We start from the raw sequence: 24,783 nt of genomic DNA on the forward strand, positions 1-24,783 counted from the left end.
TAGACAACGCAACAGACAAGTAACAACATACTTGTAACATTGCCAAGAGAGACATCACAAAGATGTGTACTTTAAGTTTTATTTTGTGTTAATACAATAAATATACAAAACTCAAACTACTTAACATGCAACTGAATGAGACAAGAGTGCATCTTATACAGTACAGCTCAGATCAGGACGACAGGTAATCAGCCAACAATTTTACAAAATATACAAACATTCCTTATTTGTTTTTTTGTTGGTTTTTCTTTTTTTATGTATTTTAAATAACTTCAGACTCCACAGTCATGAAATATTACAGGACCAGCTGAAAGTTAGCCCCAGTGATGGGCCACCTGCATTCAGAAGCCAGAAATCCAGTTCCACATATTCCAAATGACCAGGTTTTACCTGCCCAGATGCCCTTATTGGACAGAGAAAACCAAGGGCATTTCTCCAAGTGAAGTGTTCTAGCCTTGCTAACACCCCCTTTTTTTTACAGATTTCACTAAGAAGTATCCAATAACTAGTTCTAAGAGTAATTGATAATTGGATACTCGTGCAAAACATGGGCGTTACTCGCACTTAGCAAGGCAAGAACACTTCACTTTGAGAAACACCCCTTGGAAGTCTTTTGGAACATGTGGCAGTGGATTTCTGGCTGCTGGATCCGGGTTGCCCATCACTGGTTACACCTCAGCGTCTTCTCAGTGTTTCAACCACATAACCATTACTTTGTATCCACTGATTAAAATGCACAAGCTAATGTGCAACGACTCATTGCATCGCAACACAGTTAAACAGGATCATCATCATGGCATCAGCCAGTTGTCTTGATTTTCTGGTGATTCTTAGCAAAGGAAGGAAGAAAGGAAGGAAGGAAAAAAAGCAGTTTCAAAAAACAAAATCAACAAAGAAAAAACAGTAGAAACATATACAGGTGCAATTGGTGGAAATTTATTTATAAAAGAACTCACTGTAGATCAACACGCACACACACACACACACACACACACACACACACACACACACACACACACACACACACACACACACACACACACACACACACACACACACACACACACACACACACACACACACACACACACAGCTCATCTCTGCACTCACACCAGATGCAAAGAGACACACGCACACATACACACACGCACGCACAAACTATAATAATTATAGTCAGAGCTAGTCGGAGACAATAAGAGGAAAAGATTCTGTGTGATGATGATGATGATGATGAAGAGGTGAAATGTCAGCGTCTTTCGGCAGCAGTGCTTTAGCAGTCTGGAGTCTGACTCCTCTAAGATTGCAACAGAGTGCCTAAGAGGAAGGGGATAGGACCAGGGCTCTAAATTAACTTTTCCCGTCAAAATCGTTTTTAGATGTTAATTTTACAAGCCAAACACACACTCAACTAAGGGGTCAAAGTGGTAAGTAAGTTGGTCTTTTCTACCAGCCAAACTGAAGCATGTCACCAGCATTTGTTCGGTTGGCTGGTGTTAATTTAGATCCCTGGATTGAACGATGACCACCACTCATCAAATGGCCAACACAAGCGCACAGCTCTTAGTAAAGACGCCTAGCTCTGAGGAAAGAACCAGAAGCAGTTGTTCTTCTTTTCAATCACCCTCCAACAGCTCTTCTAATGAGATGGAAGTGACTTGAGATACGTACAACCTGACTGGTCAGCTAGGATGAAAACTGATGCCTTTGAAATTTCACTTAAAAAATAAAATAAAATGCAGAGATAGGAAAACAACTAAACTATCAGCTCTGGCTGGTAAAAAAAAGAACGAAAGAAAAAAAAGACAAAGGAAGAAAGAACACAATCTGGTTGAAGAACAATAATAATGTGTTTTGAAAATGAGGGAAAGCACAAAGTCTCATTTTCTACCCATTAGTGAGTGAGGACCAACCCAACACGGTTATAACATCTCTCGACTCAGCAATGAGCGCACGCACGCACGCACACGCACACGCACACATACACGTATGCCACAAACATTTTGTTCATCAATACTGAGTCTTGCCCTACAAGAGAAAAGCAGTTCAATGGCAAACAACTAAAACATCTTTTCGTTTCTTTCGACTCGTTACAGTGGAAAAGAACGGCATGGCCTGCAGATAGGAATCAAAAGCAACCTTAAAGTGTTTCATCTTTAATCTTTAAGTTTTACGCTTTACGTTTTAGGCTAAACTCCTCAAATGCAAGAACTTGAAGGCTGACGTCCATCGTTATCGGTCATGCAAGTGTGGAGTGTACGTTACGTATATCCCTGACAACAGGGAGTGTGATTTTTACGGGATGAATCATATTTCTTGTTCTCTTGATGTGATTTTCTTTCTCAAGTGTTCTCATTCCAGGAATCGGACAAGCGGGGCTGGGGGGGTAAGGTGAAGGGTGAAGGGACATTGCAATAAAATAATACACTTCAGGTTTTTTTGGTGGAGGGGGGTGGGTTGGGGGGGTAGGTGTAAAATGTAAGTAACCTTCAAAAAGGTTTCACAACCTTCATCATAACCGATGATAACAAACATTCTGTTTGAGCTCGTGGGGTCTATACTACAAAGCTGGTTCAGGAGTAAACCGGGATAAGTTAAGAGGCAAATCATCTGGAGGACTCCAGGCTCTTCTATTAGATGATTTACCTCTCAACTTAACCTGGTTTACTCCTGAACCAGCTTTGTAGTATAGGCCCCTGCACTGTATAGTGTGTTGCTGTCTGTCTGTGGAAACAGACATCACTTCATTCATTGACTTGAGGGGGTGCGGAGGATGTGGAGGGGGTCTGGGAAGAGAAGGCAGAGAAAGGAGAGGACCAACTCAGTCATACAGAAAGCCAAAAGAAAGGTTCTGTCGATTTCTTGCTTCAGTGCATTTACGCATGCATTCACTTCACGCACACATACATTTTACAGGGTTGAGGAGAGGAGAGGTGAGGAGAGGAGAGGATAAGGCCTGGGTAAGGTGGCTGAGCGTGTGTGAAAAGGAGCAGGGCAGGGCAGAGAGAGAGGTCCTGCCTTGATATGTAGTAGCCTACTGAAGGCGCACGGTACGGAAGGCTTGGGTACTCTTACTCGCGTACTCTTATTCGCTGCTGAGTTGATGGGCGTGAACATGGGTCTGAAAAGGTGCCGGCCTTTGATGGGTACAATCATTTGGAAGATGAGGAGGAGGACTAGGATCGGAGCGTGGAGAGGAGAGGGGAGGAGAGGAGGAGATTGTAGTAGAGAGAGAGAGGGGACACACTACTCAGATGGGCAGGCAGCTGGACGTCCGGCTGACCGGCAGGTCGGCCAGCTGGTTTCACTGGAAGGATGCGCGGGCGGCCCCGGACGCGGCGTTGGCGGCGGCCGTCTGGACGGTCTTGTTGGCCATCACCCCCGTCGCAAACTCCTGCTGCGCCTTCTCGAAACTCGCCCCGGTGGTGCGGTACAGGCCGTGCACCTGCAAGACACATACACGCACACACACACACACACGCACACACACGCACACACACGCACGCACGCACACACACACACACACACACACACACGCACACACAGAGGTTACACGCAAGGTCGTGCACAGCGTTGCATTTGTGCAACACATCTAATGGGCATACAGGCCATGCACCTGCACCTGCACCTGCACCTGCACCCACAAGGCCTGTGCAATATGTACAGTATTACATTACATATTTGCTGTGAGACATATTCATTTCCTTCTTTCCTGCCTTCTTTATTCTACTCTACTCTGCTTTGCTTTCTCTGCGGAGCTGTCACTTATTCAAATCAAACTACAAAAAGATGGGAACTCTTCTAAACTTCCTTAGCTGAATTTTATCAGATTAAGAGAGAGGGGGGCAAATGTATCAGCTGCCTTAAAAGATATTACATTGAGTGCAATAAGTAGCACTGCCCTTGCTGTGAAAATACCACAACCTACTACAGCCGTCTGTTTGAGGCTTTTCTAAACCAGCTCATCCTGGTATTTGTCTAGCCTGCAGCAAGCGGACTTCCTTCATGGGCTGTGAATTTGCTCAGGGTTTTTTACTCAAATAAAAGGACTCTGTGTTTCTGGTAAGACAACAGCACACTCCTCCTTGGTAAATAAATGGTGTTCTACAAGCCAGTAAGGGCAGACCAGGTCATGCCTGTGAAGTGACAAAGAGTGCCTGTTGAGCCGAGTCCCCTTTCCTCTTGCATTACAGTAGCAGACACTTGTGTCTCCCCCGCCTCACAGAAGAAGCTAGGGCAGACCCCCGTGTAAATGCGTCCCATATTTTTGTCATTGACAGTTGCCAACCCTAGTCCCCACGCTTGTTCCTTACCTTCTTTTTTTATTATTACTTAATTGCAAGTTATTTTGACAACAACATACTTTCCTTCTGGGCACCTTAGTTTCAACTTGCAGCTGTTTTGTTTTTTTGTTTTTTTTGTTCTTTCAATAAACAGTGTTAACATAAACGGAGACAAATGAAAAAAGAAAATTAAATAAATAAGAGTTAATAAGTAACGGAACAAATAAAACAAATCTGCATTTCAGCAGCTTACGTGTGTTGACAGATCTTACATTGTTCATGCACGAAGAGAAAAACAAAAAGAACTCGCCAAAAGAAAAGAAAAGAAAAGAAAAGAGAAAGGAAAGAAAAGGAGAGGTTCCTTACCTTCTTGAACATGATGAGGGAGATGACAGCGGAGGCGGTGAAGAGGGCTGCGATGAGGATCATGATGATGCCCACAGGAATGCTCTTATTCAGGCCAGTCAGGGCCGAGATCCAGCCACTACACCACAGCACAGAAACATAGCATACTTAGCATAGAGACATAGCATACTTAGCATAGAAACATAGCATGCTTAGCATAGAAATAGCATACTTAGAATAGAATCATAACATACTTAGCATAGAAACATAGCATACTTAGCATAGAAAAATAGTATACTTAGCATAGAAAAATAGCATACTTAGCATAGAAACATAGCATAGTTAGCATAGAAACATAGCAAGCTTAGCATAGAAACATAGCGTACTTAACACAGAAACATAGCATACTTAGCATAGAAACATAGCGTACTTAACACAGAAACATAGCATACTTAGCATAGGAACATAGCATAATTAACGGACATCCAGCCACTACAACATAGAAGCATAAAATAGTCTGATTATCAGCGACTTTCTAATTTCTCCGAGACTTGGTCTGACCTCAAGCATAACCATTAACGTTTCCCAAATTGCATGATTGACCCGCCTCCCTCGGTTTGCTACTGGAGGACAGAAAAGGCTGTGCCGAAGTTTAAACCAAACATTTGCTTAGTCCCAATAGAACATCTCTGCTTAAACCATGTCACTGCCTTGAACACGCCTCTACCCAAGGCTGTTGGAGCTGCTGAAAGTTGATTGCTTCCTGCAAAAGCGGGTGGAGTACCCGGGTTTTTCCGGAGATCATAAACAGTGTTTACATTGCTCGTGGGCTGACAATAAGCAACGCTTAAGGTGTCGCTAGGAGGGTGAAGCCTGGATAACATAGAATACTTAGCAGAGATTTTCACTCTACTAAACCCAATTTTTTTGACTAAATGTGTAGTTACTACACTTTGCCTCTGTAGGCCAGTGCTGTATTGTGCAGTGTAGAGGATGGCATTTTTCAGGAATTCCTGTGGGTCCCGTGGGATTCCCGCTGGATGGGAGTCAAAATTTTAAAGACGAACAGGAGCGGGCAGGAGCGGGAATAAAGACGAATGGGAGCGGGCAGGAGCAGGATTAAAAATGAACGGGGGCGGGAATGCCAAAAATAGATTATGATTTTTTCATTTAAAAAAGCCTCGTTTTTTGACGAAACAGGAGTGGGATTGATTTTGAGTGGGAGTGGAAAGGATTGGGAAACATTCTTTTCAGGAGTGGACGGGATGGGATTTGTTTCTTTTACTCCAGTCCGTGATGGGACGGGATGGAATTTTCTTTCTGGGACCGGGATGGGACAGGAGTGAAAATCCACTCCCGTGTCATGCTCAAGAGCAGTGTAGAGTAAGACATTTTGTCCATATACAAATGCAAAAGATTGTCCTGTGTGCCAGGTCCACACCAAAATCTCGGACTATTCATCCAGCTGGTGTGAGATTTGGTTGGTTGGCGCCTTGCTTTCTACACATGGGTGCATGGGTACCAGACATGTGGACTCGAGTCCAGTGACTTGGACTCGAGTCTGACTCGAGTCAGCGGTGTGAAGACTTGCGACTTGAAATTTCAAGATCAGAAAGGACTTGCGACTCGACTCGACTTGCACGCCTTTGACTCGGGACTCGACTTGGACTTGACAGTTGTAACTTTCAATGACTTGGCGTGACTTGCCATGTTGGGTCTAAAAAAAAAGTCCAAGTCCAACCCTTGTTTTCAGAATGTAACAGCCCGCCCACATTCTTTGTTTGAATCACGTCATTGTCCTAAGCGGTGCTATGCCATTGGCGGCGGCCAGATGCGGCCGGACGCGGCTGGCCCGGACGCAGCGACCAGCGGCAACAGTGAAACACCATTTGCGAGTCTCCAGAACAAACACAGCCTACATTTTAAACCATCGCGGAAGTTAATTTATCTCCCTCTCTGCCCCAACTCCTTTTGCATTCTTAACAGGGTAGACTATGGAAGTTTGCAGTGTGATCAACAAATAGGCTATTTTCTATCAGTGTTGTAGGAAGTGTGTGTGGTGGGGCGTGATGTGCAACACGCGTCTGTAGGCTACACACGTGAAGCTCTCGCTCTCTCGCCCCTTGCTTACGACAGAAATTCAGTGAGAACCAAGCTGTCTAAATATTTAGCTAAATGGTGATGGACATTGATTGTTGAACATAGGATATTTAAGCAGTTGAAATAAAAAAAACACACACTGCTGACATAACCGAACCACAGGACTTAATAGGCTATATTGTTGTTTTATAAAAGAGTACGCCTATCCGTTTTGCTTTCCCTCTCTTTTATGAATGCGCTTGCCTTCAGCCCCCGAAGGCTGTTACAGTAGGCTATGTTCCGCTCCCACACACTATGCTTGCGAGTCAGTCCAAAGTGAAGTGCAGCCTTGCGAATAATTTCCACCATCGCGGACAAAACCACGTTATGATGGATATGTGGCGAGGTAAACGTTACGAATATGGCCTGCTTTTAAGTTTCCCCCAACCCAGGATGTGTCCGTAGACTATGGCTTGATATCCCAGGGCTATTTCACGACCACAACTCCACGCGCTGAAAATGCATGTTAAGCTCGCGCTTCTCAGTCTAGAAAGAGTAACCTCTCGGTAACATTATTTGCATTGACCAGCCACCATCGGTTGAGTATTAGAATCAATACAAAAGACACGTTTATACATGTCTTAGTCTTCCAGCATGCAATCGAAAATAGACGAGCAGAGAACACTTGGTCTTGCATCCATCAAAAGAGCTCCACCGGTTGCCTACTTTAGATGCTGGGGGAATGGAAAGGGAAATATTTTAGCCTATAGCCTATTCATGACAGTCTTGCAAAGAGACAAGACAAACGACCAAAATTGTCAAATAATTGATCAAGGCGCGAGATGAGGAATACTTCATGGCTATTGGAAAAACTTTGAAGAAACTAAGCGCAAGCAACAATGCTTCCCGCGAAGCTTGCGCTTGAGGGCTATAAACAAGCTATGCGCCCCGAACCTCACTGCTTGTTGTTCGATGACTTGAATCGAAACATTTCTAAGGACATCAGGGCTATCTTTGATTCCTGGAATACCGCCTCAGCCAGCTGAAACCAGAGTAGCAGTGTCCCATGTGTCAAATGGTAAGATAATGCCATACGTGTTCCTTGAAAGTTTTAAAACTCAGCCTTGACACACTACCATGTCAGCCACATCAGTTCAAACGCAATCTTTAATGCAGCCTATCGTGAAATTTAAATGTAATGCGAGGTAGAGGTTGCAAGCTACTGCTGCCCTACAATCTTAGAACGCAGTAACTCTGAAAACGGCAAACTGAGAAAAAAGGCTTCAAAGTTTTCCATATGGCGCGGCAACTGTGTTGTCGGTAAATTGGTGGTGACACTTCCTGGTAATGCTTGTTTAGGATAGAAATTTAATGCACACAAAAAAACCCCCAAAAAAACAACATTTATGTGTCTTTTTGCCACAAAAAACAGAGTTACTGCGTTCTTGGCTGGTATTACTGCCACAAAATGGAGTTACTGCAGGAGTTACTGCGTTCTTAGCTTGTATTACTGTCTACTCCCAAACCAGTCCCATTGGAACGTGCAGCAGTAACTCGCCGATTTACTGCGTTTTTGTTTAACCTTTTTTGGGTCATTTTTGCACTTTCAAAATGAGTTTTCTCCAAAACGGGACGGTGTTGGACCACCATTTTTGGACACAAGACAAATGAGGTAGTTTAGAACCGATTTCCGATATAATTTTTTTTTCGACCATTTTGAGTTACTGCGTTCTAGTATTGCACGGCAGTACTGCTGAGCAGCGCAAGACATGGGCATGGGTCGGCTCCCGTGGATAAAAAGCATGTTCTCTCTCGCGTGCTGCTCCCAGCCCAATCCTTGCGCGCGCGAACCTTGTCGTGGTGTCGACACCGCTTTATCTTATGTTTCTCACAGTTCGAACTACATGCTTTGTTTGGTATTTTGGGGGAGTGTGTGGAGTCGCAATTACCGCTGCTTGGAAATGACACGTTAGAGCTACACGACGCCAGCACTGGAGAACTGGGATGTAACCCTGTCACCAAATTAACAAAAATTAGGAAACATAGAAGCAGAACTTTGTTTGGCTACAATCTATGACCTGGACAGTGAACTTAATCTTTTTGAAGAGGCACGAACAGCATACAAGTGCCTTTGTGGGGGAGGAGAGGGCGATTGGGGAGAACACGGAGACAAGAGCATGGCGCGAGGCGCATATTCGTTCGGGAAAAATGAAAGCGAAATGTTGGATAGGGCATTACACACCTTCCTTCTTCCTACACTGTAGAAGCGCAGAACAAGGTTGCCTCGTTGACATAACTGACATTCTGCAACGCTAACGCCATGTTTATTTGACAGCGTGCTGGCGAATAGTCTAGTAGCCTACTATAATTAACAAGACGTGGATTAATGACTGTGCAAACAAAGTTCTAGTTAACTTGGACTGTGACGCAGTAAAAATGGTTGGTGATGGGGAAAGCGACAATGTCGATATCAGCTTCAACAATAGTAGAGTAGAGTAGAGTAGTAGAGTAACTTTATTGGTGCCCAGGGGGGAATTCAGGAAATTCATCATTACTTTACCAGGAATTTAATCCAACTAACTAGGCCTACTTTGTCCTCATTTCTTAGCCCATATGGACAAGTGTCTAATAGGCTAAATACTGTTGGCACGTAGCCTACAGCAGAATAGCCTAGTGCTGCACCATGCATGTGTTCATTGGTGGGTTCACAGTTATGACACTGTCAATGCTCAGCTTTTTGGTTCACAGATAATGGGATGAAGTGAACATCATGGACCAGCTGAGACAGGGCTGCCTGCTGAGCTTTGCTGTTAACTCATCATCCTGTCTCACATGTGTAGCCCCACCCCCCATACGCACACACACACACACACACACACGCACGCACGCACGCACGCACACACTGGGCTCAATTTTTTTTTTTTAAAGAAATTGATTACCCCTGCTGTATGTCATATCTTGATGAGAATGGTGAGCTTAATATGGTACCTTAGGGAAAATGGCGTCTTTTAAAGCCAAACCAAAATGTTTACATTAGTCGAGTGTTACACTACAGTAAAGAGAGGGGGTGGGGGCGGGGGTAGCACCTGTAAGACATGAATAGGCTACTACTTTCACCCTTGGCCTTTGTGGGTAAATTCAAACATAGTACGCTGAAAGTGTGAATCCGCGTTTTCAGGTCGGAAGTGTAATATGCCCCCCTAATGTCTTGACAAAACCTTCCAGCCAAAGCTGTCAGCGGCCCTGCCTGTGCTCCTAGTGAAAATGTTAACCATAGTCCTGTACTTAGCGTTATGATGCTGGAGTCTGTATAACTTACAACCTTGACTAGATATGACCGGCCCACCACCAAGACCAGGGTGGAGTAGTGGAATAGGTTTATGCCATCAGATGATGGAACGGAAACACACACATACGCACACATTCTTGCAAACAGGACTATTTGCCCACTGGACAGTAAATATTTGGCATATGGTTGCTCCTTTGTTTAAGTACAAATTCACATGAAATGTATTTTTATGTGAAAAGAATATGAAATTAAATGTCATTTTACATACACAGCACAAGCAGTAGTTTGGTTTAGACTGATTTCTCAGCAACTGTTTTAGTAATTGTCATCATTTAACTCAGGTCTCATTATTATACTAATGAATGTATGATCGAAATTGTGATTGCAAATAGAAAATCCCTTTGTGACTTGTTAAGGACTTGAAAAAAAATGAGACTTGGACTTGGACTTGACTTGGCTGGGGTACGACTTGGACTTGGACTTGACTTGGTCAGATGTGTCTTGACTTGTGACTTGACTCGGACTTGAGTGGAAAGACTCGAGACTTACTTGTGACTTGCACATTAGTGACTTGGTCACACCTCTGATGGGTACTAGCCTGATTATTATCAACGTTCAAATCTCTTCGAGACTTGGTCTGACCAAGAGCATAACAATTAACATTTCCTAAAATGCATGGTTGACCCGCCTCCTTTGGTTTGCTACTTGTTTTATGCTTCCCAACAAAGTGGGAGGAGTTCCCAATTTTTCCGGAGCTCAGAAATGACATTTGTATTGCTCCTGGCCTGACTAGAAGCTATGCTGAAAGTGTTGTCACTAGAAGGCCACGGCCTGACTACACGGGTCCTGCCAAGTCTCAACACTAGCATTCTTGTGGTGCCACGTGTCTGTAATAGGCATCACAGGACAGAAGCTACTTTCTTAAGGCCAGTTTTGGCTTGTTATTCATGTGGACCTAATTGAGGCGTCCACAGGTAAAAATGGGGATAGTCACAAAAGCACACTGGCGCTCGCCTTGGTGTTTGCATGCCACCCATATGCTAGAAGTACAGTATTGTGAATACCATTTATTTACAAAATCAACAGCTGTGCCTCTAAATGTGTGTGTGTGTGTGTGTGTGTGTGTGTGTGTGTGCCTGTGTGTGTGTGTGTGTGTGTGTGTGTGTGTGTGTGTGCGCGTGCGTGTGTGTGCGCGCGTGCGTGCGTGCATGCGCGTGGGCGTGTGTGCGTGTCTCCTACCTAGCCCCCCAGCCAGTGATGCCAATGGCCTGCAGCACGTGAACTCCAAACTGGCAGATGTAGACGAAGAAGAAGACGAAGAAGCGGAACGAGCTGTCACTCCTGAGCAGAGGGAGAAAAACAACACACAAGCATTAGGGTCAATACATTGTTTATGACTAGAGGATGACATTTTTCGGGAATTCCTGTGGGTCCCGTGGGTCCCGCAGGATTCCCGCGGGATGGGAGTCAATATGTTAAAGATGAACGGGATCGGGCGGGAGTAAAGATGAATGGGAGCTGGCAGGAGCGGGAATAAAAATGACGAAAATGAATGATTTTGAGTGGGAGTGGGCAGGATTTGGAGACATTCTTACAAGATGGGACAGGATGGGACTCTTTTCTTTTACTCCAGCCCGGGATGGGATTTTTTTTCTGGGACCCGGATGGGACGAGAGTGAAAATCCATACTGCAAAATTTGGCAACGATACATTCACATGTTGGCAAATTATGTTGCACATACGCTAACATTAACAGCTCCTCCTGGAAGCTTTGCCTCCTCTGCTTGGGTAATAAGAGGAGGGAGGTGTCGTTTCAGAACAAACACATTAATGCCGTGGGCGTTCGGCAAACAACAGCTTAAAGGAGACTTCCAGCCATTTCGACATCTAGCTGGTTAGCTCACACTACCCTTGACGTACACAAAGACGCACCATTTGTTTTGCAATGCCTTTCCAGAGATCCTGGTTACTGCTCTGTTGCAAGCTGTCTGCATAACTTTCAGAATGATACTTGGACACTATGTTAAGAAAGCCATGCCCCTTTTAGCCCAGGTACTGAGAAGTCCAGAGAGAGCAACACAACTGCATGCTGACTTCATTCTCCTTGAACACTAGAACAGCACTTAGATTTTTTTTATTTAGAAAGGCACTATAACTTAAAAAATAATAATAATACAAATTCAGTTACAACGTCTACTCCAAAACAGTGTTAATAAAGGCCTAGTCATTAAATAAAATGTAGGCCATGAAATGCCATGAGCTCAGCAGAGACTGTTCTGGCGCTTCAGTTTGTGGATTTGCATGGCGTGCTTCTAGGGATCACTACAAGCCATCCAACTACTAATCAGCAAACAGGTTACGGAGAGCTAGCTGCACACTGAGCTAAGGTGTTATCCATCAGGTACAGACAGTTTTTTTTTAAATAGAATAAATAAAATGTAAAATAAATACAATACAAAATTATTATTTTTTTTAAAAGCATCTGTCACTGGTCTTCTTTGCTGATAGTTTGTTTGGTGAACAATGAGTGAAGCAACAGTGAAACGAAGACCAGTAAAACAGCAGAGAAGACCAGTGTGCCGTGCTGTGTACGGTGATTTTTCCTCCCTGTACTTAGACTACTCTGACTGCACATCACCAGCACCTGGACAGTGGTTGTACACAGGGAACTCTGTGTTGAGTTAATAAAAAGCATGTTCTTGGAATAATCTCCTGTTGTGCATACATGGGGACAACTGAAAAAGATGGCCCAGGCTTTAAATGACCGGAGAGCACTTGTTCGTGGTCTATGCTTTAAGTTGGGTGGTAGGTGTAAGTAAAGTAAAAAGTAAATAAAATACAAAATGAATAAAAAGCATGTTGTTGGAATAACCCCTGTTGTGCGGTGTCCCCTCACCTGAAGGCTCCATAGAGAGGTCTATACCAGCAGACGAAGGAGCAGGGCGTGAAGAGCAGGAACCAGAGCATGGCCAGACCAAAATCCACCCCCCGCGCAGTGTCCACGATGAACCAGGACAGGCAGCCAAAGATGTTGGCAAACAGAGTTCCTGTGTGGACTGCAGTAGGAGGAAGAGGAGGAGGAGGAAGAGGAGGAAGAAGAGGAGGAAGAGGAGGAGGAGGAGGACGACGAGGAAGCGGAGGAGGAAGAGGAAGCGGAGGAGGAGAAGGAAGAGGATGAGAGGAGGACAGGAGTGGAGGAGGAGAAGGAAGAGGATGAGAGGAGGAGGAAGAGGACGCACAATAAAAAAGGGTTGGAAATCAATGTATTCAATCAAGTCATTCACATCAATGCTGCTTTGTACTTAGGAGACAGTGTTTAGAACAACAATCCACTGTGTTCTGATATTTCTACAAGTTGCTGGACATCGTTAATGTCTCTCAGGCCAAATCACATCTGCGCATAAGCCCTTCCTGACCATGTAACAAAGGAGATAGCCAAACAAGTCCTCTACCGACATAAATACTTCTGATTCCCACATCAGAATTGGAACTGACAAAGTCTAGCACATGGGCAGGCATTTTCAACCTGCACAGAAGTCCAGTTGCCATGCCTACTGAACTCTGTTGCCTATGATGACCAGAATAAATGAGAATCCTCACAGAAATGCTGTACATTGGTACCATACTGGTCCACAATTACAGAAATACTGTACATTGGTACCATACTGGTTCACAATTACAGAAATGCTGTACATTGGTACACTACACACACACTGACAAATAAGGCCACTGCTTCATGGCTAACTTTAAGTATGCCAAGTGGCATCATTCCTAGACTAGAGAAGCCATCACTTCTATATACTGACATTAAAAGTCATCTTTATTAATTGTAGATGCATTCAAATGGTATAGTAGCACTTATATAATAACTGATTGTAGAGGCATGAAAAGTCTGTGTGGGCCTCCTTATATTTTAATTATTTATTGCTTCAATGAACAAGGGATCCTCAAGTTTGCACAATGATAAATAAAAAGATATTGGGGATATTCTAGGCACTAAGGGACTGCATTTCGTGGATATGTAAGTGAAACTGAAATGCTGTACATTGGCATCATGCACACACTGACAAATAAGGCCACTGCTTCATGGCTAACTTTAAGTATGCCAAGTGGCATCATTCCTAGACTAGAGAAGCCATCTCTTCTATATGGTGCTGGATGGATGTCCCACTTTTCTCACATGGGGGGCGGGCGAGTGGTTTCTTCTCTCCCCCCCAGAGGGGGGCCTGAGGGGCGGGCTGCCACTGAGCCCCGGGCACCCACCCCCCACTCCCCCCTCCATGGTCCCGTGTTTACGTGCGTGCTCTTCGTGCTCTTGGCTACAGCGACAACGGCAGCAAACACTGAAGGCGACATCTGACTCCATCTATAATTCATGAGGCCATCTGAAAGAGCCCCGCGGGGATGAGGAGGGATCTTATTTCCACCCGGATGATGCATATGGTTCGTTCGCCCCATGCCTGTTGTGTGTGTCTGTGCGTGTATGTGTGTGTGTCTGCAATCATCCTTTTGACATCATGTTGTCTGGCAGTGTTTGTCCTAGTGTTGTCCTGTATGGATTGCTTTGAGAGAGCTTCCCCTCCCTGCATAACCAGGGATTCTAATGCCGTGTCCAGAACAAGAGCGAACTACGCTGCCTGGTAGCGTGGGTAGCAGAAGAAGTTTCGCCTTGAATTCGCTGTACTCGCTCCAGACGCAGCGTTGACATGTTACATTCAGCTAATCACATAACGTCTCTGGTTTGACAGCCTGGGACATTCGGAGATATGAACGTTCCGATTGGTTTTCGCCGAACAGCGTCAGAGCGAATTCGCCTACGATTAGATTGAGTTTAATCGTCAATATTTGCTCTGGTCGCTCAAGAAGCTTCGCTCCTGGCGAATTCGCTTTGGTAGCGCAGGTCGCGTGCCCTCCATAGAGAAATAATGACTTCCGTCGCTTCGTTCGCTCCGTTCGCTCCTGGGGTGAGTTTCTCAAAAGGGAAGTTGTTAGCCTGTTAGCAACTTCGGTAGTTGCCAATGGGAAAATGCATTGAAAGCAACGAAGTAGCTAATGTAGTAAGCAACTTTGGTTTCGAGAAATTCACCCCTGGTCTGTGCACGGCATAAGAGTATAATCCAGTCTCTCTAACATTAGGACCGGTAACTCTACTCACCTCTAATTATGGGCCCTAACTAACCTGCATTATACTTAATTTGATTGGTCTGCCCCTCTATCTGTTCTGCATTACTCATATACTGCTGTGCTCTGTACTGACCCCTCACTCTGTACTTGCTTGAATGCCCAAAAGCGTCTGCTAAATGTAATGTAATGTAATGTAATAATGTAATGCTTTGTGCTTGTTGAATCCAAGTGTGTGTGTGTGCGTGTGCGTGTGCGCGTGTGTGTGTGTGTGTGTGTGTGTGTGTGTGTGTGTGTGTGTGTGTGTGTGTGTGTGTGTGTGTGTGTGTGTGTGTGTGTGTGTGTGTGTGTGTGTGTGTGTGTGTGTGTGTGTGTGTGTGCGCGTGCGTCTGAGACTCACACATCCATAAGTAGTACATGATCTTGACGGTCTTCTGGAACTCCACTGGAATGTCCACGGTGATGTCGTGGTAGAAGCACGGGCCCACGGGAAACTTCTCGGGGAGGGGCGGCCAATTGTTTTTCCTTCCTGGGAGTAGAGAGGGGAAAGGAAGGAAATTACTATTAGAACATTGTCTGAGGCTGGAGATGTTTAGTTAGAACACAACAGAACAGAATAGAATAGAACATAATAGAATATAATGTCCTTTACTGTGAGAGCTGACACATCCTAGAGTTTAATTGTAGATGCATTCAACAAGGAATTTTCAATTTTGTTGTACTTGTTACAATGACTAGCTAAATACACAAATGTAAATACAGCAAAATCAAGCCTCTTCTATCTATTTTTCTGAATGAGTTAAGATTCTACAACAGCTCCTTAGTTTTTTCTACCAACCCCAAACCATAAAGACTGTTCTCCTGGGCGCCTTCCACCTCTTAAAATGAAAATAAATTAAACAAGAATTATTCTATTATCTAATTTTTTTGTCATTTGTACTTATGTTGATTACTTTATTGTGTTGTCATACTTGTCTTTGTGTACTTGTCTTAATGTACCCAGGGAAAACTCCACGCATGGCGGCCATGACACCACAGCCTGCTGGCTCAACAGTTGCAAAAAAATAAAAATAAAAAAATAAAAAAAGGGTCTGCATTTCTTGGATATGTAAGCATACTGTCTGTGTCTGTCTGTCTGTCTGTGTGTGTGTCTGTGTGCGTGTGTGCGTGTGTGCGTGTGTGTGTGTGTGTGTGTGCGTGGCGTACAGTACCTCCGGAGGCGCTAAGGGACTGCATCTCCCTCTCCCTCCTGTCCAGCTCGGCTGCCTTCCTCTCCAGCTCCTCCTGCCTCCTTAGCAGGTCAGCCTGGGCACGCACCTGCTCCTATAGGATATAAGATAACATAATATATAATATAATATAATAATATAATATGTAATATATTATAATACAATATAGCCTGGGCACGCACCTGCTCCTATAGGACATAAATTACATAATATATAATATAATAATATAATATGTAATATATTATAATACAATATAGCCTTGGCACGCACCTGCTCCTATAGGATATAAGATAACATAATATATAATATAATATAATAAGATAATATGTAATATATTATAATACAATATAGCCTGGGCACGCACCTGCTCCTATAGGATATAAGATAACATAATATATAATATAATATAATAATATAATATGTAATATATTATAATACAATATAGCCTGGGCACGCACCTGCTCCTATAGGACATAAATTACATAATATATAATATATTATAGCCTGGGCACACACCTGCTCCTACAGTATAACATACAATACAATACAGTACAATACAATACATTAGAATACAACACAATACAACATAATACTAATATTAATATATAATACAATACAATATAGCCTGGGCTCCTAGAATATACCATAATAATATAATATGTTAATATCATAATATAATATAATATAGTATAGTATAATATAATATAATATAATATACTACAGTATACTATACAATAATATAATGTAATATAGCCTGGGCACGCACCTGCTCCTAGAATACAATATAATATCATATCTCATATCATATCATACTGTGTACCTGTGTGTGTGTGTCTGCGTGTGTGTGCGTGTGTGTCTCTGTGTGTATGTGTGTACCTGTGTCTGTGTGTGTGTGTGTGTGTGTGTGCGTGTGTGCGTGCGTGCGTGTGCGTGTGTGTGTGTGTGTGTGTGTGTGTGTGTGTGTGTGTGTGTGTGTGTGTGTGTGTGTGTGTGTGTGTGTGTGTGTGTGTGTGTGTGTGTGTGTGTGTGTACGTACCTGTGTCTGCTGCTGCTGGGCTTGGGAGTAGGTGGGGGGTTCCTCGGTGGGCTTCATGATGGCGGGCTGCGTGTTGGGGGTGGTGGGGGACACTGCTTTGTTCAGAGCACCCGGTGGACCCTACAACACAACAACCACCCACACACACACACACACACACACACACACACACACACACACACACACACACACACACACACACACACACACACACACACACACACACACACACACACACACACACACACACACACACACACACACAACACAACAAGGCTGTTAAACTCAAGGAAAAGGGAAGTCACTTGCGCTCTCTAACCTTCTTGGTGCTTCCAGTCCAGGGGTGCATTTCTCGACAGCAACGTTGCTAACTGAGTTAGCAACTTACTTGGTTGCAATGCAATTTCCCATGGGCAACTTATAAAGTTGCTAACTGGTTAGCAACGACATTGTCAAGAAACGGGGTCCAGGACGGTAGATAATGGAGAGTAAACTGGTCCACTTCAGAAAGACTAGGCCAGGGATGACTGGAGCACTCAGATACTTTTTAGTAATTTTATTGTGGTGCAAACATAATGACTGACGTTTCGACACAGTGCGCGTCTTCTTTGGAGTCTCTACAACGACCACACACAAGGCTGCTAAACTCATCTTTCACATCATCATCCTTCCTCCATAATGTAGCATGGGAGACATTGCTTTGCCTACAACTACTACTAGTACACAAAAAGGTTTTTAAACTCTAGTTCAACTCAACTTTAATTCCTCCATGTAGGATCATAACTGCTTTCTTTCATCTTCCATGTATGAATAGCCATTTAAAAATAGGCCTACATACGTTAAACTGTCTTAAGAAGGCTACGGGATAGCGGCCACGGAGGTGTGCCAACTGCCAAGCCAACTGCACCAGAATCCAGCGGCCAATTTAAATGCGCCTCCGTCGCAAGCATAAAACTTAGTCGCGCATAGAATCTTCGTTTGGAATGATGAGGGTGTCATCCGCATGATTTCTACAGGGTTTTCACTTAAATATTGTCAGCATTCCAAACAAGTATTCTATTCTTGCTCAGCCAATCAGAAGATGTTCTGTCTGCTCACTGGGTGATAAAAAACTATGTATACAGTATAGCCACATGATTGGTAAACATAGTCCCTTTGGTAAACAAAAGTCCCTTTTCTCAAACCACAGAAAACACCTGCCAGCCGCACAAAACCAGTTTAGTCCACTTAACTAAAGTCTGAGACATCGATTGTGTGAGATTAGATTAAATTAAGATTTGATTCACATTTTATTGTCCAACACCCAAAAAGGGAGGCTGTCTGGGGAGACTAGCAGTCAATATACTCAAACACAACAAAAGCAGTCAAAACACACACACACACACACACACGCACGCACACACACACACACACACACACACACACACACACACACACACACACACACACAAGACAAGACAAGCATTCAACACACTGCACACAAAGGCGCGTAGTCACAACAAACAATACAAACATTCAGCGTTTAAATAAATGCGATAAAACACACAATCGGAGCAAAATCAATTAAAAAAAAACAAACGAGACAAAAGCATGCACATAAACACCACACCATTCAACAGGCAAACAGCACAAACATTCAACACCGACACAACCCACACATTCAGCAAGCGGCCAGTTGACAGCACAAGCAAAGACACAGCACAAGCATTCACCCCACAATCAAACAACACAATCACACTACACAATCATTAAATATAAACAACACAACTAGGGATGCAAATGATTAATCGATTAATCAACTTTAATCGATCAATGCATTAATCGATTTTAAAAAAAATAATCGCAATTAATCGACAATTCAACTGACAAGAGACCCAGGTGCAATGGGCATGTGAAGAGTGTGTGTGAAGAGGGGTATGAATAGTGGGAATATTTAAATCACCTTTGGATTAAAGAATTAAAATAGAATTAATTTAAATGTGGCATTTTATCTCAATTTTTAATTAAGATTTTTAGATTTAGTAATTTTTTTTCCTGAGAAACATTGAGATTTCGGGGGGAAATGCCGCTTATCAATTAATCGTAAGTCGATCGATAAGGCTATCAACTAATGATTAATGAATTAATCGATAATTTGCATCCCTAAACACAACACAAGCATTCAACACATGCACAAACACAACAAACACAAGCAGAGCAGCCAAACAACAACAGAACAAGCAGTCAAAGCAGTCAAACACACGACAGAACATTTAAGCATTCGACTATAGACAAATGTGATGTGGTGTAGGCTCACCGGCTTGGCTTCTGTAAATGGGTTATACTCTTCCAGGCCGGGAGGAGCATTTCGCGTTACTTGTGTCACCGAGGGATCCTGTAGAGGGGAACGATGATGAAGAGCCATGTATGAAAGCAATGCAGGCAATTAGTTTGTTTTTACATAACTGGACTCTCTCTCTCTCTCTCTCTCTCTCTCCTCTTCGTCTCTCTCTCTCTTCTCTCTCTCTTTCTCTATTTCTCTCTCTGCCGCTCTGTGCGTCTCTCTCTCCTGCTCTCTCTCTCTCTCTCTCTCTCTCTCTCTCTCTCTCTCTCTAATTGGTCACCGCCTCGCTCCCTGTCAACACCCCCACAGTGCTGATGTACGCCCCGCTGCTTATGTTGCGGGAGGCTGATAGCACAGTAGGGTGGCCCCAGTGCCTTTGGTGGAGTTAATTGAAGATACATTTTTAAGTCATGTAAACCCATTTGGTTCTTCATACAAACCCCTACAAAATCCACAACACAGTCAAAAAACCTGCTTTAACAGGAAAGTTTGACTTATGGTTGCCTATTCACAAGAACACCCTAGATTACATTCATGCAGGGGCAACTTTTACAAAATACAAAGCCATGAAACTGAACCCAAATCTAATCTTACTTCATCCAACGACACAGCTGACGTTCTGCTTGTGCATTCTTCATCACAGATAAAACATCAGTCATGTGCTACGGTGTGTGTGTGTGTGTGTGTGTGTGTGTGTGTGTGTGTGTGTGTGTGTGTGTGTGTGTGTGTGTGTGTGTGTGTGTGTGTGTGATGCACCGAGACCTCTGCAGTGGTGGGAGTTAACGTTAAGTTGGACAACAGACCTGAGCAGAGCAATGAGCCTTAAACCAATCAGGACGTCAGGACGTCAGGACGTCACATCAGTATGCGCGAGTCATGCATGAGCCTGTTTGATGCAACTGTGAGAAACCAATTTACACCCGGCTGTCAGATATTCCTCACCAGCCTCTTGCGGCAGCAGAATTCTTGTTTTTTTTTAAGGTCATGTGACACATACCCTTGGAACTGTCAGGAATGTCTGACACCGTTTCTTATCCGTCTATGACAGTGATTCTCAAAGTGTGGTCCGCCTTCGGAGCTCAGGTGGTCCGCGAGGGGATTTCTACTTTTCCAGACACTGTAGGCTATATTTGTGACATATAATTACAAAGCTTAACATGGCTGAAGTCTTATTTTCACCACAATAAATAAATGTGAATAAATTGTAAGTGATCTGCATCAGCAGTGTCAAATCGGCACCCGTCAACTATCAATTCAGTTTACAGATGTTCCCTGAACAGGTTTGGGGAGACAAAGTGGTCCTCGGTCTGAAAAAGTTTGAGAAACACTGGTCTATGATCACTTTCAAACCCAGAATGCCTCACTCACTAACAGTAGCCACGTGCAGTTGATTTGATATGGTCAAGGCCTCCCAATGACATCATATCAATCAGATCAAGGAGCAGCAGGACAACATGTTTCACTGTATCTGGTCAACTAGATATAGGGGTCAAAGACGTCTTTGTCATTCAGTGTTACAGACACCTTCCGCCGACTGTAATTGCAAAAAAACATGATTTTTAACTTGTTTCAAGTGAATGGATGACAGCCGAGGCTTTCATGAATTCCTTGTAACAATAAGAGTCATGCTTTTTACAGTTACAGTCAGCAGAAGGCATCCGTTACACTGAATGACAATGCCATTTTGCACGTCTTTGACCCACAGCCACGGACAGACAATCTGATGTGCCTGAACTGTCGGGTTACAGTTAATAGCAGTAAGTTACTCTTGTTAGTCAGCTGTCATTAGTGCTGCCTGCTATTATTGACAAATGTAGCGTAACAACTGTAGCCTACACTGGGACCAGGAATTACATTATTATTACATTACATTACATTAATAACAATGTAATGTAATCAGGAATCACCTCCAGATTAAGTAGCGAGGGAAGGAAAACTATACTCTGAGGCAGTCATTTCTGAAAATGGACAAATTATGTTCAATTAGGCCTTACTTGGTGAAAATGCCTGATGTATTTGGGGTTGATATTGACAGAGTGAGAAAACTTAACAGGATGATAGGGGAGCCGGCCGTAAACTAGTGGTTAAGGGGATGGTCTAGATCAGAGGGTTTCAGGTTCGAATCCCACCTAGAGTGCGTTTTAATATGCGACCTTGCCTCCTCCACTTGCACTTGTCTCCTCGTCCCGCCTCCTGGCCCCTCCTCCGTGGAGAAAACGATAAAGTTTCCCAGCTGTCAGCCTAGCCACAACAACTTTTGAGGGACTGTTTTTCATTCACCATCCCAATTGCAAATGAGAAAAGGGACTCTACAATTGAGCTTTTGCAAGATATTGAAATATAATGCTGTTGTCAGTGATGTCATCATGACGAGAAGCAAGTGGAGGAGGCAAGGTCGCATATTGCAACGCACTCCTAGTGTCTACTCCCTACCACACTCCATGGTTGAGGTGCCCTTGAGCAAGGCACCTAACCCCACACTGCTCCAGGGCCTGTAACCAATACCCTGTAACTGTAGCTTTGTATACAAGCGTCAGCTAAATGTAATGTAATGAAGAACCAGCCATCACCCGGAAAGGAGCGGTCACTGATCTGAAAATGACTAATAATGTTCAAACCTGTTGAGTCTCCCAGAGTCCAAACCATACACTACACCCTGATTAGATGTCAGTCGAACACCACTTTTCTTCACAACAGCAAGTAATAAAAACCTGATTTGTGAAATGCTGTATTCTTCATAGGACACTATACATGAGGAGATGCTGTTGGATTCGTCTAAAATGATCAGATTTTCCTCATGACTATACATAATTCATCCCCTCAATGGGATGGGTAGATTATAGATCATACAAGTCAACATATGTAAACACACTACACTATCCACACTGATGCTTGAAGGCGAGGTGCCACTTTGATACTTCATTTCTCACTAGATGGGGCTACAGTACAAATGACAAGTTATTGATTTCTTCATGACATCTTGCGTATTGAAGAGAATGTCGATGGTGTGGAGTGCAAAAGATGGTGAGTCACACGAGACACTTGTCAAGATTGCTTCCGTTCCACCCCTAAAATCGTCCAGGGTACCACAGTGTACCACAGCTCGAGTGAGGTTTGCAGGTGTCTTCAATTCATGCAGCCAGCCTTAATACATTTTTGATGCATTGAGCATCTTTTTTACACCTTTCCACCACGTGCAGAATGTGTGTGAACATTTCGCTTGCAGTTTTGCAAATGGCTGAGACAAAATCTGATAGACTATCAAAGACTAACAAAGCACACAGACACAAACCAGAATAATGCTGTTCTGTGCAGCGACTCAGGGAAGCTTGGACTCTGATGCCAACAAGTTAATATAGTTACAACAACACGAGGCTAGGTTTCTTGGCAAAGAAGCGATGCATATTTGTGTTAAGGCTCACTCTCCTTTTAATGGACATTGCACTTTTATTCTTCAAATAATCCCATAAGTTTCCGCAATTGCCGGAAGCATGATTGTTGCTAAAATAACGGAACCGATTTCACCAGCAGCAGCAGCCAGCGACACCGGAAACCCGTTTACATTGCGGGGCTAAGCGGACCACTGGCTAGTCGAATTACCACCAGAATAAACCAGTGCCTGTTTGTATTATAATGAAAGACATTAATACATTCGGCCCATCAAAAACAATCCACAACATTTCTAACATGGACACGGCTTTGAGAATAGCCTATTGTCTCGATTCCATGACATTTGCATCACTTGCACAACTTGTCCTGTTTGAGGCTATCGCATTAAGACAGCTTTCCTGTCATATCGTTTCCAAAAATGGTTCATTTCACAGTGGCTATAAACGTACTATTTGCATAAGAGATAGTCAAAAGAAGCCGTGAAGGACTAACATCGAATAACAAAGCAGGGCAAGGTTAGCTATCTGACAACTATCAGATGTTTAGATGTCTGACAGCCAGCTGCTTGTTAACATTCCAAACGATGCGTAGCGACGGTCCCCTGGAAATGAAGTCATGGCGTCAAGAGCAACCTAGCTCAGGCCAGCCTGACATTGGAAAATGAATTTGACATAAACCAAGACCAAAACTGTCCTGGCACCAACTAGTTGTCATTGACGTACTTTGACAAACGCAGCTGACTCCAATCAGACCCGCTAGTCGGCTAACAACCGTAGCCTACGATAGCTAACGTTACAGAGGGAGGCAGCCCATCCACCGTGGCCAGAATTTCCGAAACTCACCTGAAAGGGGTTGCTGAAGTCGGGGTCCGCAAATGGGTTGCTGTCAAAATCCGACATCCTCACCTAAACGTTAACTACTGAGTTAAGTTTTCGAGCTAGCCTTTCGGCTGACAGCACACAGCCTTCTCGTTCACCTTACACCAAAACTGGTGGTAAGCTTCAGGTTTCTCTCGGCTTCTCTGCAAAATGGCAGGATCGGAAGTGATGTTTGGCTTGGATCATACACCTCATCGAATCATCTGCAAGCTTTTTCATCCTAGGCTACGACTACTAGAAATTGTGCGACCATAAACAGTTCATGTGTATCGACTCGTGGATACAATGAAACGCACTACTTAAACATATCTGTTAATACTTGCAATAGTTTTCCTTTAGACAACATCATCTGTCGAAGCTCACGCTGAAAATATCCTTTTTCAAAACACTGCCTTGCTTGAACCACTGGGGGTAGGTCTATTAATTTACTGTGGGCTAGAGGGCCTAATCACACTAGGCTTATTTATTTGTTTCAGTTGTTATTTGGTTTAGTTGTTATTTATATGTATTTGTTTCATTATAATAAACTGAAATTAAATATAATTACTAATACAATATAAATTAAATTTTATAATTACAAATATTTATTTATTTATTTTGTGGTAGGCCTAGGCCTGTTTTGGGTTTTCCGGTAGGTCATGATTGTACCATTTATTGAAGTGTGTGTGTGTGTGTGTGTGTGTGTGTGTGTGTGTGTGTGTGTGTGTGTGTGTGTGTGTGTGTGTGTGTGTGTGTGTGTGTGTGTGTGTGTGTGTGTGTAATCTATTGCTTGATGTTTTCATGTGAGGCCTGTTTGAAGAGTGTTGTTTGTCC

The 24,783-nt window shown here is 43.5% G+C and overlaps 1 protein-coding gene across 1 annotated transcript; it reads right to left on the minus strand.

Moving 5' to 3' along the window:
- Positions 1-63: 63 nt before the first annotated feature.
- On the minus strand, positions 64-24,119 carry scamp1 (secretory carrier membrane protein 1). Its single transcript, XM_063210778.1, has 9 exons — positions 23,935-24,119; positions 19,676-19,753; positions 17,380-17,499; positions 16,326-16,437; positions 15,515-15,643; positions 12,890-13,049; positions 11,233-11,334; positions 4,647-4,764; positions 64-3,442 (listed from the first exon to the last, which is right to left on the minus strand). Exons 1-9 carry the CDS (start codon positions 23,989-23,991, stop codon positions 3,302-3,304), a joined length of 1,017 nt encoding a protein of 338 aa, XP_063066848.1. The 5' UTR covers positions 23,992-24,119; the 3' UTR covers positions 64-3,301.
- Between the last annotated feature and the right edge of the window lie 664 nt (positions 24,120-24,783).

The sequence above is a fragment of the Engraulis encrasicolus genome, chromosome 11 (genome assembly GCF_034702125.1).
Source record: "Engraulis encrasicolus isolate BLACKSEA-1 chromosome 11, IST_EnEncr_1.0, whole genome shotgun sequence".
Lineage (NCBI taxonomy): Eukaryota > Metazoa > Chordata > Actinopteri > Clupeiformes > Engraulidae > Engraulis > Engraulis encrasicolus.